The sequence below is a fragment of the Chroicocephalus ridibundus genome, chromosome 4, assembly GCF_963924245.1.
Source record: "Chroicocephalus ridibundus chromosome 4, bChrRid1.1, whole genome shotgun sequence".
In the NCBI taxonomy this organism is placed as follows: domain Eukaryota; kingdom Metazoa; phylum Chordata; class Aves; order Charadriiformes; family Laridae; genus Chroicocephalus; species Chroicocephalus ridibundus.
Genome location: NC_086287.1, coordinates 5,138,593 through 5,153,078, shown reverse-complemented (window position 1 = coordinate 5,153,078; position 14,486 = coordinate 5,138,593). Strand labels below are relative to the sequence as shown.

Here is a 14,486-nt window from a genome sequence, read left to right as displayed (position 1 = left end):
TGTGTAATATAAGTAATATGCTTGGATTTTAAAGCAATATCACTAAACAGGTAGGCAATGTCCTAAGTCCTTTAAACACACCAATGTGTGATATTAACAAATAGCTCCACTGAATAGCTCACATTTTATATTAAGGCATCTGATTACTCCCAGAGAAGTATTTTCAAAGATTTAATGCAAGTTTGCCACCTTTGGGCATACGAGATAATAATGCTAATTAGTCCCACTCGTTTCAATGAAAGCGCTTCCTGAGGTTGAACCTGGGACTCGGAGCTGCTGAAAGACAATGATATTGTGCAATATGCTACTTTCGAGACACTCAATGTATTGCTACGATTATCCAAACAGATAATTATTCACCAAGCTGTGAGAAGTTAAATCTAGTTCCAGAGGGTGATGTTATGCTGGATCCAGATGAAAATGGGGAATTGCCAGCAGTATCCTGAAGTCCTCCTGCTGAATGGGACCGTAGCCATTCTTTCGCATCTTCTTGATTACGGAGCTGGGAGGACGGAGTATACCTGCAAAAACAAAGCAGTTTTTCCAAAATGAGCTTTTGACATTTATTTAAAATTTCAAAAGAAACAACCATGAAATGTCACAAGACTTGGGGAGGGAGAGAGGGGAAGAAAGACGGAAGAACTCTCATATGAAATTTAAGGATTAATATGGTGTAAACCCAATACAATTCTGGATTAAGGAGCTGTTCCAAGCTGTTCTAAGCTGTTCCTAATTCATTCCACTTCTGTTCAGGAAAAAAACACCCAAACCTCCTTTCCTGCGGCTTCAGTAGTGATCAAACTGGTAGCAAACAAAAAGCTACAAATAGAAGTTGTGTACTGTAGAATAAAATACAGTGCGTGTTACGTATGTATGATTGAAAAATAAAACCATAATTTGGAAATCCTTTCCTTCGGTTATACCAAAATCCTATCACTATTTTAGTATTTTGGTGCATCGCTAAGCTTACCTGGCTTTTTGTCATATTACAGCCAAATTCAAGTCAACAAAGCCATTACCAGATTTTTTTAGGCAAGTTGTGACCCAATAATTCATATTCCAGAGACATTAATATAAAGGTCTGTGGAGGTGTATCCCATTTCGTTCAAAACTAATAGCACGAAATCGTCATAAAGAAGACTACGTTTAGCCTTTTCTGAAGGCAAAGAAAATAGCGGAAACGCTGTCTATGCCAACATCAATGGCAAAACACCCACCGGCTTCACCTTAAGCAAAGTTTTAAATCTGCTTCTGCATATGCCTAAAGAAGAGGTATGTTACCAGCAGTGTTAGCTGAAATACGTGATAAGATACGGGTATCAACAGAACGAGCATCATGGCAACACTTGTCTGCTGATGGATTTCAGCGTCTGCCTTATGCTATGCCATCTGCTTTTGAGAAAGAGTTGTGAGTTACTAGCTCTCCTCCCAAAAACTAAACACTTGGAGCCCATTATTAGTCGATATTATCTATTTAATTAATTAGATTCCCTCCCACTAAATACTCCACGGTAAGATATCACTTATTAAGACTATTTTAAATTAATATGAATGCTACAGTAATTAACGTTGCAAAAACTCGAACTACTTTAAAAAAATGCATTCATTTTTCTGGTTGTGCCTCAACAGTCCCTGACTATCTGCATCTCTTAAACTTTGCACACGTATCAGCCTAAAAAGTCATTTTACTTCAACACCCTAAGGATTATTTTTTTTCCCAGCATTAATACCTACCTCTTCAGCGCTCAAACGCTTTGGTCTTAAAAGAGAGTCTTTACTTAGTAGAGGCATACTTGAGAACCACAAAAACACTTGGGATGAAACGCCATTTTAAGAAAGGCTTTTAGCACTTGGCTGCACGGGGTAAAGCCGCTGTGAAGAACAACGCGTCCAGGACAGAAAAATCACAGCTGCAATTTCAAGGCATCAGCTCAGTGATCCTAGAAGCTGCACTACCCAGTTCTGATGCTGCGATCTTCTCAATTGTCTAAGATACCTTCTGTAAATTCTCTAACAAAGCATTTAATTACTACACCTAATGTTGACTATCTTGCTAGAATTGCTGGTATCAATAGAAAAATCTTTTTTGGTATAGTCTTTTTGTGTTACAAACATCACGACCTTACAGATATACAAAATTTATGAGAAGACAATTGCCAACAGTTTGTTTGGGGATTTTTTGGTTCTTTTCTAGAACAGTAGAAGTTCTCTCTAAGAGCCCTATATATTCAGGTATTCTGAAGCAAATACATTTTTTAAATTAATATGTCCAATCCCATCCTAAAAGGTTTGGCAGGATATTGAAAATCTTTTTTACTTGTATACCAACACCAAGGTTCCCAGGGGTGAAAACGATCTCAAATCATTCCATGTAATAGCCATAGAAGCTGCAAAATTATTGTTTTCAAGTCAAGCCCAATGATCGTTTAGGAGATGCTTTTCAGCAATTCAGCCAGCAAAAGCCACAGTTCTTGCTCAAGCGCAGAAGCCACTGGACGAAAAAAAGCAGTGGTCAATGGTCATCTTTGAGGATTAAAGAAAGAAAGGAGAAAGAAAGTAAGAAAGAAAGAAAGAAAGAAAGAAGGAAGGAATGAATATTGTTGCCACCTCTTGCAAACTGCGACCATCACCACCAGCCACAACAGAGACACAAAGCAAACTCCAAAGCCACAACAAAAGCTGTTAAACCGTGTGGAAACACCAATACCTGAGTCCCTTCTTAGGCAAAGTGTTCCTATCAAGATGTGGGTCGCTGCAGAAAAGTTAAAAGAAAAGAACTTCAGAGAAGAACAAAAGGGAAGGAATAAGATCAGGACGAAGAAGGACGTACAAACATCTGCATCGCCTTTTCAGAGGAAAAGGCGCTGGGGCCTTCCTACGGAAACATGCAAAAACCTCCTTCCCGAGGTGTGGATTTGCACAAACATGCATCTGGTACCATGCCAACGAATCTCATCTGTTCACACCGTGGTTTGGCTATTTCTCCTACCCACAATGAACAAAAATGGCTCTTTAAATGTCAAATGGATGCTTAAAACTATGCTTTTCAGCAGGCGTGAGGCAGACTATTTGTGAAAACTGATGAGAATCTTCACGTCCAAACCACCTTCCCGACATCTCTTTCAGCAGACACCATTTAGGGAATGCAGCTAATTACTAATACGCAGCTGCAATGTATAGCAGTAAAAGTATTGAGCCCAGACCGTCCAAATTTTCAAATCTTAGATTAAATTCCATTAGCAAAGTAAAATGAATCTATTAGCCATCCAAAACCCAAATATTTAAGTTTATGTTTTTACAACTGAGGATCTTGTAACTGGGCAGAGTCTGTTAATTAGTTTTTAAAGAAAATATCCACGTGCTTAAATGAATTAATTTTAACAATCCTTATAGCTAAATTACAGCGTGGGAGTGACTAAAATTACAGCAGTGAGCTAGAATGTTTAGATTTGGGTAATCTTTTCCCAGCTTTAGCATTTGTCTTTACAAGGATGGATGTACCCAAGTCCCTGCAAAACACTCATGAGCCAAACTGCAAGAAAAGACTGACGACACTGAATGACACAGGGACTTCACGACAAAAAGGACAGGCCTGAAAGGCAGCAGGAAAAGCAGCATGCCAGAGGAATGCTGAAATGCTAGTGAGAGTTTAGATTGGTAGACAAAAAAAGGGCAAGATTTTCACATTGCCTTTGGCAAAGAAACGAGGGGCGGGGGGAGGGGGGGGGGAAAATACCCCCACAAACCAAAAGATGTTCCCAGTAACAAGAGCAACGCCAAAAACATGCCAACTCTGCCGTATGCCGTTCTCCAGATTGATTTAGGTAGATAGATGGGGTGTTTGAGGGGACTCTCACTGGCATGTCTTTGTGTCAGTTCACACCTGAACGATGAACACAGCAGAGGACTCAACTGAGCACAGTCCGTCACAAAACAATTTGCTTCACCGAGATGGGCAACAAAACCTACAGCCTTGTCCTGAGACAGCATTACCTGTCCTGTCTCCTGGGCAAAGTATTTCGGCAGAATTTGGGGCTAGCAGCAGGGGAAGAAAGAGGGCTAGAAGAATCAGTCCAACAAGACAGAAAACAAGAGAAGGAATATTAGAATGAAAAGAGGAGAGAACAGAAAGGAGTTATAATAAAAAACAAACAGAAACCCAAACTGTCAGAACATTATATTCAGCGGTTATTTCCTCCATTGAGATGCAACTACAAAAATTTTGCTACCCGACTACTCAATTACACAGCAGAATATTGCCGATTTCCAATGCTTGCAGGGGCACTACTGCCCTCAACAAAAGGCCATTCAGAGAGCATGCGCTGCAAGTCATCGTCTGGTATATCCCAATGTTAGCTCAATGTGCCGCTCACAGAGCTCTGATGCTAAAAAGCAGTCTCGTTCCCTCCTCCCTGGCCAACCTGTTCCTAGCTCCGACGAATCTAGTACCAATGAATCTCATCGTGTAAAGCAGCTGGGGAACTGATCAGTCTGAAATACAATTCAGGTGATCATTTTCCAGTTGGATCCATCTCCCAGTGGGGTTCACTAAGCATTCACACAAATGCCTGTACCGAAACGCTGTAGGGAGCAGCTGGAGAAGGGAGAGGGCAGCAGGGAGAGGGTGAGGAGGGATCAAGTGATGGGGGGAGACAGGGACTCCTCTTTTCAGCATGACCTCCAGTTTAAAAGCTTGTCAAACGTTACAAAGAAGTTCAACACGGAACAGTTGGCTTCTCAAACCAAAATGGTAACAACACTGGAGGTTTTTCTGAATATCGCTATCAGGTCAACTTTGGAAGGACAATGTATGATGCAAAATTCAAATATTAGGTATAATATGGTAACAAGAAAAGTTGCCACATTGTCTACCACAGCAAATTAAAAACCTCACCTGAACCCACCCTCTTGGTCTGAACTGGGCTACTTGCCTGGAATGGCTTCTGTGTATGTTCTAGTAATACCATTCAGCATTATCTTGTCAGAAGCACCGCTTGATTTCTACGTGCAGTGCTGGCTACTGCTGCCAGGACTTCATTCACATTCGAGATACGTACAAGCTTAATGGAAAGGAGAGAAAAACCTACTAACCTTTCAGACAACGTAGTCTTAACGCTGTTGGTTCGGACAAAGGGAGTCAGAGAATCATCTTTAGAGGTTGGAATCAAGCCACTGGAGGAGTTATGGCTCAGCCCACCTCCACTGCTCAGAGAGATGTCAATGGATTCACAGCTGGTATGAAGACTGCTGACAGACTGGTATCCAATGCCATCCTTGCTGACAGCAGAAGAGCTACTTGCATTGGTACCCCATGTTAAACTGTTGGAAGGAGCCGAGTGTGCTGAACTGGGACTAGAAGCTAGAGGAGACTGGTTCATATCTGTGTTTTTACTATACAGAGGGCTGCTGCCCCCACTGCTCAGCATACCACTGCCAGATGGCGAATCAAGGTTACCCTGCTGGTTCATGGTAGCGTGAGGATTGGAGATGACTACCGAATTTTTCATATTTTCAGCTGTTGTGATGGGAACTTGTTTACTAGGCTTGCCACCGAAAAGCCTGTCAAAAAAGACAACATCAAAAATACATAAAATGTAATATTAAACACAAGGATATTTTCTATCTAGACCACATATCATCTTAGCTTCAGAAAACCAACATTAAGTAAATGATCCTACACTGGACATACCCAACTATACATTCATGGATGTCCTTGTGTTCACGCCCCCTTTAATAAAGTCCAGAGACAATTACGATAACTTCAAATCTATCTTAGGAATCTCTTCTCTGAATGATCAAATACTACTTTCACAAAGCTAAAACACAGCTTCACAGAACTAAACTACAGCCACATTGTCTTCTGCTCCTTAAGGAAAAAGGATACCAGAGAAACACAGCATCAATTAATCTGCAGCATGGAACACCAGAGGTCGAAAGCTTCCTCTCCAGGTAAATTCTGTGCAAATCACCCAACGCTCTGCACAGAAGCAGCATTTGCTGGGATGTAAAGGGAAAAATATTTACTGGTATCAAATGTAGGCTTGTCTCATTTCAGGAGCCAAGCTGGCTGGAAACTATTTTTTTAGAGTGTGGAATGAGATTTTACCTGGTTTGGCACCTGGAACTGGCTCAGTAACAGACTAGCTGAGTGCCAGAACACGTGCGAGGGAAGGGATCTAAAAGCACGGTTAGAGGAGCATGACCGTCACTTCTCCAATTTGCACCACTTTTGCAAAAGCGTCTTAGAAGTAAACGTGCTTAAAAACAGATTATCAACCATTCTAAAACCGATCCTCAAAATTCTGAAGGAATCGGAGCTTCGGACTCCAGCTTCAAACATCCACCCCAAAACATTGCTTCTGTTTCTGACACTGATTGGAACCTTAGTTTTCCTCACATGTACCTATCTGGATTTCCTTTTTTCTTATCAACAGCGTGGAGCATTGGGGATGAAATCTTTCAAAGTGGGTATCTATTGGACTGTAGTCCTCCGAGCAGAACAGCACTTCTGTACTCCTAAAGACTTACGGGTGGGTGTGCACCCAGCAGAACTCTCTCTGCTTTTGAGCACGCCCAGGTTGTTGGTACGACACATGCACACCAAGTCACTTTGTCCAACACTTCCCAGAAACCCAGGCTGTGTCATGTAGCTGGGCACCCTACAGCACACGTGCAGCAAGTGCAGCCACGTCCAGAAGCACTGTACTTACGCACGGGTGCTACCTGCAGCTCCAGTGTACCTGTGTAAGACCCCTGCAACACATCTCAACCGGATTGCTGCTTTGCCACACCTGGACAACCCTGCTGGATCAGGCTAAAATGCCAATCTACACCTATCTCATAATCCAGCATTGCTCTGTGTCATGATCCTCTCACCACCTGACGTAGACAGACATTCACAAACCAGCACAGGTCTGGCAAACCTGGTTCACCTGGACACCACACCTCGCTGATGAGGAGACACTGACTTAGACAAGTCAGTCTGAATGATAAAACCCATCCCAACAGGGATTTAGAGACATTTAGAGTCTAGGTTTTATTTAGAGTTAATGTTATTGGAGTGGGTATGACGCAAAACATCAAACCATATTGCAGCGATACACGGCCTTCAGCAGCAATACCAGCTTAGGGTATTCCTGCTCCTATGCCATTGCATACCACCTCCCCGCTTGCGCTGGGGGAACTGTACTCTTAGAGATAGGATCCTAGGGCTTAAAAAAACCACCAACCACCCACACCACAGTTTTGCAAGCTGTTTTTACGCCACGCAGTCTTCCCCAAACGGTTTCACAGCACCTCTAATACAACTGAAAGGATGCTCCACTGCGGCACAAACAAAAGCGTGTTGCCGCCAAAGGCAGGGTCTGGTCGAACCACAACCTCATAACAAACATCTTCAGAAGAGGATGCGGTCTGGAGAACATTCCTTTCAGTCCAGAGAACCCAGCAAGACAGACACATCAACACTGAGATTAACTCTGGAAGGCCATACCCTACAAGGAAGGACATCTGTTTACCCCTATCTACTATTATTGACAAGGGACTGACGTATTTGAGCTGGCACTTGGGTCATGCAGCTCCCCCATTAACAGAAAAGCAGTGTATTATATACTGCAAAGCACGAAGGCCCAATTTAATAATAAAATGCATCAAGATAAACGATGGTTTCCCTTAAGGGACATGCCGGATATGTAATACAGGAGCTAAAGGGAACGTTGAGAGAACAGAGACAGTGATGGCCCTCATTGCAGAATTATAGAATTTCAGTTTATGGGAGCATAGAAGTTATGTATGTTCACAGACTTACAGGTTAATCTATATAATTACAAATGTTTCTAATTTACTGTATAATAATAATAATTGGATTCTAATTTATTGTATAATATTAAAAAAGTTACAGGTCAGAGAGGAAATATGTAAAAACCAACGTGCGCAACTCATCTCGACCGACTATGAAAATCGAGCTCAAAATCTTCTTAACTGTCATTCTCAAAATCAGCAATAAGCAGACAGGGCCAAATTCAACTCTGACACATTTCAGTACCTGACTATTTAGACAGGCCAGTTGAAAATTCAAGAGTGAAACTGTACATCAAAAGGAGGGAATAGTTAAATTGAGCCTCAGTGTCTTCTCTTCCAAGTTTCATGTATTGCTAATGTAGTATTTTAATTACATGGCTAGCAACATGGCTTTCTAGTAATCACAAAAAAATTTCCAATCGAATTTCAAGAATAACGTGCCTGAGGCTTGCAACACTGAAAATCCGCATTTCTCATGGGGTACGCTATAGCAATGAAAGATGTATCAGAAGTTTTCTTTTTAAGTAGTCATTGATGAAAATTAAATATTCTGAAGGATACGGCTTATCTAATGATAACCAGGAATAAAATAAATTAAATATCTTGAACTATCCTTGCATAGGCTCTTCAAATAAAACCACACATCTAAAAAGAAACCGTTTACAACTTTTCCCAGCATTAGCCTAAGCTGCTGTCACAGCCATTATGCTTGCACTGGTGCTTCGGATGGAATGTGGCTTTCTCACATCACTGGAAGCAGGATGATGTAGCGTAACTGTATGGGTATTATGGGCATCGAGACAAAATGAAATGCAAAACACCGCAACTTGAAACAGACAAGCTACTCAATGTCAAATTAAACTGAAAAAGAATATTAACGGAACCTTTCACCAATGTCAAGGCTTTGATGCACGCTGCATCAGCAAATTAATTCCTGACCAACCCAATGTTGACGTTAAAATAACGTGTGGGGTAGTGCTGGAGAAATAGAAGACAAATAAGATTTTTGTTTAAAAAAAATATTATTAAAATAAGAAAATTCAACCCAGTTTAGACAGTAATTTTACTTAGGGTTCTTCTACACAGTCGAATAACCTGACGTTATGAGTCTTGTTGTGTGGCCGAATCCACACAACCGAAGGATCGGTTTGGGTTAGGCATGCGAGTCTACGTATGGCCGGTCAAATTATGCCGTCGTCTTAACGAAAATCCGAAATAACTCTCCTGTTGCCAATTCATAATTTGATCCACCAGTGGAGTATTTCCAGGCTTGTTACAGATACATTGGTGCAAGAAATCTTCAGTAACCTTCACATAAGAAAATTCTTATTCCTGCAATATCTGCACAGATAAAGCCTTTAGGTGTGGTTTTTGTAACAGAGACTCATATTACAATTGACAAACTTTCTGCCAGACAGGTGGTTTTTTCCCAAATGTTAAATTTTTGCTGCTGCCACATGATGTACTGAGTATTTACAACACTGGCCAACCTGTTTACGTGAAATTAAATGTAAAAACAAAGACCTTGATGTAGGACACTAAATAGAAAGTGCTCCACAAAACACAGCCAGGCCTGGCTTGAAGAGTCCTGATCATTCAGCTCCGACTAACATCATTGCACAATCGATGAATTTATTGCCTACCTGCGCAAAGTGGGAGAGGCCACATCGGGGTACTTGGCTCCTTGCTGGTGAGTACTTTGAGCTCCACTAGAAGCAGTCTGTGATGCAGGGTTCACTTTAACAGAATTACATGAGGCCACGCTTTCGTTGTCAGACGAAATCCCTTTCTCTTTATCAGTCTGATTGACTAATCCTGGCAGAGAGTTTCCAAGGATTACCTTGGCAGGCTCTCTCATTTTAGGGACAGGCAACCCGGCTGACTTGCTGCTTATGTTGGAGTCTATGCTACTTGTGCTAGATCTATTCCCAGCTCCACTTCTGCTACTGGATTTACTGGGCCGGGGTAAACTACGATACTGAAGATTAGTTCGGGCGCTAAGTGCTAAGTAGCCATCATCCTGGTTCTGTGAGCCATCAACACTAGTCTTCCGACCAGTGGTCCTACCCATGAGTCCAGATGACTTTGGGATTTTCCCCAGAGTAGCCGATCTACTGGTGATAGTTGCCCCACTGGCAGTGATTATAGTCATGCCTACGGCTGACCCGCTCTGTTTCTTAAATCCAAATGTATTAGCATTAGCAGCAGTTGTTCTAGAGTTACTTGTGGGAAGCTTTTTGGATTCATCACCACTGCTGCGTCCTGCATCTGATGGGGAACGTTTAACATGTCCAGCTTTAGGAGATAGTCTACCCTTTTCTGATACCTTGGCGTCATCAGTTTTCCCTACAAAAATAGAAAAAGAATTCTAATATTTAATGACTTGAAAACATCAAGCAAATGATGAAAAACTCAAAGCAGCATGAAAAGCAAAAGCGTGTTAGCCACCAGAGTGTGGTTAAAAATTATGATCTAGTCTGCACTGAACGTACATGCCACTCTAGTGAGTTATACATGCAGACTTGCCAGAGAAAGTATGTGGTGTGTTTGCCCTCGAGAATATGAAAAGCAGAACAGTCTTATGTAATAGTGACAGATAAGAAAAAAAAAGTTTCCCTCTGGAACTGCCACAGATTGATCCTTTTTTATCATTAGATACAAGTAGTGTTAGGCCATTAGTATAATTTTCCTAAAAGGAAAGTTCAAGAAAAGTATCTAACTTCAACTTTTTCATGTACAGTTGTGTACACGATCAAGTAAGAGGAAAGGTATTAACTTAAATTACTTGATTATGCAAATTCAATCAATTTTCATTCACGCATCTGCAAGTGCTAAAATCACTAATACATTTAGAAGAAAATCCAGAACTAAACAGTGTTTGGTATAAATTAACATGCTAGTTTAGTATGGGGGGAAAAAAAAAAAATCTCCTCAACCACACACATGGTATGTTCTTAACGTTAACCATGATTTCAAAAGCTGAAATTATATTATTTATTCTTCATATGGCAATACTGTGCCCAATAAATAGCTTGGCTTCAGACTAGAGTTGTCACAAAAACAATTTCCGCAGTGTACTAATCCAAAATATGCATTTTAAAATTAACAGAAACAGAAATGTGGACATAGGAGATGCTGCGTAGGTTAAAACAATACCTAAAAATAAAGACAGGATTACCTGAAGTTCAGGTTCTGCCTCTGGAAAATATTTAAACTGTTTTCATACCGAACACACTTTTTGGTTTGTTTATATCTTACACCTTTTCTCACCTGTTCCAGGTGTCTTTAATGTGCCTGAGGTGGTTGAAGGTTTAGTCCTTGGTGTGGTAATGCCAACCTGAGCCGACATGCCCCGTCGCCAGGAGCCCGTCTGCGAAATAACAGTGTTCTTCCTACCAGAAGTGCTTTTATCAGATTCATCCGACACATCAGAGGGATTCCGCCTCCATTTAGATCCTGGCTCCATTTTTATGCCACTATCGGATCCTCCGTCTGATTTCTTGACTTCATCACTGGACCATAAGGAATTACGCTCAACCTGGGAATGCTTTTCTGCATCCGTCTAGGACAGATAAGGAATTGAAAGACAACCTCAGAGCAAGCCTTTCTTTTAAGAAGCTTCATCAATGAGAACCATCAAACTGATTAATCAACTCAGCAGCCATCTCTAAGTGGTAATAAACAGAACATGCCTTTGATAAAGGAATGTCATAGGAAGAAATGAACCCTGGCAATGACCTTTTTTTTATTTAATATGCTAGGGAAAAATACAAAAAGCATAATAGCCATGCCCCTTAGAATAGAGAAAGGAAAGAAAAAAAAAAAAGAAAAAAAGCACTTGACTTATAAAGGACATATTCAGCTCCATGACATTTATAATCCTCCATCTCGAATTTCTGACGAACCTTTTTACTGCAATGCCAAAAAAACCTTTCAAACCTGTGCAGCCAGCTTTCCTTTGTTCTTGCTGCTTTCCTGTCTCTTGTCTGGCAACCTGATCTCCAGAGCACGAGGAGGCAGCTTTTTGAACAGATTTGAAGATGTGGAATGCTGTTCATTCTCATCTAACGTATTAGGACACCCAAGAGCTGAAGAAAAACGAATCCCCAGCAACTTTCTAACAATACTCAAGACTGAGTTAAACACATAAATTACCTTCGTTTTTAATTTATATTCAATGCTTACAAACCTATTTTTTCCCCTATTCTTTGCACAGACTGATCGTGCTGCCAGGCTTTTGTAGAGAATTTTGCAAAACTCAATGCCAAATACAGAATTTTCTCATTAGCAAGCCTTTGCCAAATTCTCAGCTAATTGTATTTAGGGTAATTTTATTACCCTATATATATATGTATATATATATAAGATAGATTCCCCATACATTAGCATTTTCTATTGCTAATGATTACTCTTGCAGAATTCTACTTCTCCTGTCATATGCTGTTGATTAATTTGGGCAAATTTTGTAACACCACAGCCAACTACTTTGCAATCAGGCACAGTATCCACGCATTTGACCCTGACCCGGATAAAGAATTCATAGTTGAAGTGTTCTCCAACTATCACAGTACCATGAAAGAGACCGGCCACTCAAGACTAGATCGTGAAGCTCCCAAGTAAGAGCTGGCGAATTTTGGGAGGATGCTGAGTGCCATCTCTTCCCTGCAGCCTCCGCAGAAGATGAATGTGCTCAGCACTGTGCAGTAGTTGAACGGGAATATCACTTAAAATAAAATTACTTTAAACACCCCCGAGCATTATAAAGCCCACAGCCTTTAACTGCCTCTTGATAATCAGAAAAGCAAAGCTCAGGAAAGGAGGCAGGATCATTTACCATGCTTTCAGCAAAATGCTATATTTTATTTTTAAGTTCTTAAAGTATGTTTCAAGTTTATGACTTACCAGATCACACCATTAATATTAAAGAATCTGGGGGGTGGTGGTGGTGGTGTAGTTTAATTTCCTCTCCTTTTTACTGTAATTACTTTTTTTTTTTAAAAGCCTGAAAAACTAGTCTCAGCGATCAGTATGTGAAAGCTGACACCACACGTCACAATGATCTTTCTTCACTCACGTGAAAGAGTTAGGGCCTGGGTTATTTGTCTGTATATTGAGCCATTAGACTATGATGCATTTGTTGAATTATGGATTTAGATATTATTTTCTTGTTGTATTTTCCTCGTGCTATGCAACTGATGTTTCCCTGCCTCTCCATTCAAAGACAGCAACTCAGCGTAGACTTGAACGAAACGCTGCTTGCTTTTGTATGGCTGCAAGGTTTGGGGATGGCCACCTTTCTATTTATGACCATCGGTAGGTGTGTAATAAACTCACAGGGTGACTGTTTCTATGGCCTGTGTTTCTCTAAAACCATCATTTCATGCAAACGTCTCCTAAGTTTGCAGATCTTGGAAGAGAGCACAGGCAAGAAGTATCAAATAATCGACCAACAAAACCACCTCACCGTCATCCCTCACGTGCTCTTATTAAAACTTGCTTCAAGTACCTTGTCTGGAATATTTACACCGTTAGCATTTGAGACCAAGAAATACACCAACTTGCTGGCAAAGGACTTATTCTAGTTTTGGTTGATTATGAAATACTCCTGTAACTTCTACTTCCCCCCTCTACATCTGTAGGAATAGTACAATCCGAACACAGGGAATGGCACTACAATTAGTCCTCTATCTTTGCGCTCTTCCATTTCATTCCACAACTACGCCCACAGCCCAAGTTTTTCCGTAGCCTTTGAACTGCCGCACATCTCCCCTTGGAGCCCTCTGGCCAGAGGTGTTTCTGTTTAACGGTAAACACTGAGGACAGCACAGAAACATGACTAAGGAATCAAACCCAAAACACGGTGAAACCTGGCTTTGGGATTGCAGCTGAAACTCCACCCGCCTGAACGGCCCGGGGTGGGTGAAAGTGGAAATGCTGTTTGCTGGAGGTCATGGCAAGACACAGCGAGCATGATCTGGGAGCAAAGCCTGCCCTCCGACTGAGCTGGGAGTAGCGGTAACCACCAGTATTTCTCAATTTATACCTACAGTGCTGTAAATCTACTCATGCAGCTGCGAACAGGCCAAACCCACCTTTGCTTCAGCGAAACTGAGAAGTCATCTTGATCCAACAGCTTAAAGATGCTGGTGTTTTCTACTGAAAAGAACTGTTTCCTTTCCATCTTCTGGTCTTTTTAGCATTATGTATCAAGTTTATTACTTGATCTCTTCCCCTCTTCCACCTTACTGCAGTTAAATAAGTTATTTTCAAGTGTCACCCAGGTCTTAATTTCTCCTTAAAATACGTGCCTGACATGTCTTTAAAGGCATACTATATGCAATGCTCTGTTAAAAAGTAACTTATCTAAGTCTGTGCAATATAAAGGAAAAATATTAGGGCCCCAAAAGTGGTATAGCTACATTAAGTCATTTGGTACTTGGCATAATTGGAGCAAGACACGGGACCGTGGTAAGGCAAATTCTGGTTCCGATCACTAGCTTGTTCAGAACCAATCTGTGAACATCTTAGCAGCACTGTTACAAAAAGGGGCTACAACTATGAATATCTATCATGATGGAGTTAACGTCATATTTAATTTAAGTCCTGCTTTTCAAAGATGGAGAAACTACAGCTTCTGGAGTACGGGGTACTCAGCAGCTCTGAAAATCAGTTTCTTAGCAGGGACT

General features: G+C 41.0%; 1 protein-coding gene across 2 annotated transcripts in view; it reads right to left on the bottom strand.

Annotated features, from left to right (window-relative positions):
• The window catches only part of NAV2 (neuron navigator 2), a 234,703-nt gene that overhangs the window by 40,358 nt on the left and 179,859 nt on the right, over positions 1-14,486 (bottom strand). For both annotated transcript variants that reach the window (XM_063331285.1, XM_063331286.1), the window contains 6 exons: positions 11,071-11,362; positions 9,444-10,146; positions 5,092-5,559; positions 3,994-4,059; positions 2,708-2,752; positions 361-521 (listed from right to left, as the gene is read on the bottom strand). In XM_063331285.1, the coding sequence (XP_063187355.1) occupies positions 361-521; positions 2,708-2,752; positions 3,994-4,059; positions 5,092-5,559; positions 9,444-10,146; positions 11,071-11,362 (1,735 nt within the window). The remainder of the gene's footprint in view (positions 1-360; positions 522-2,707; positions 2,753-3,993; positions 4,060-5,091; positions 5,560-9,443; positions 10,147-11,070; positions 11,363-14,486) is intronic.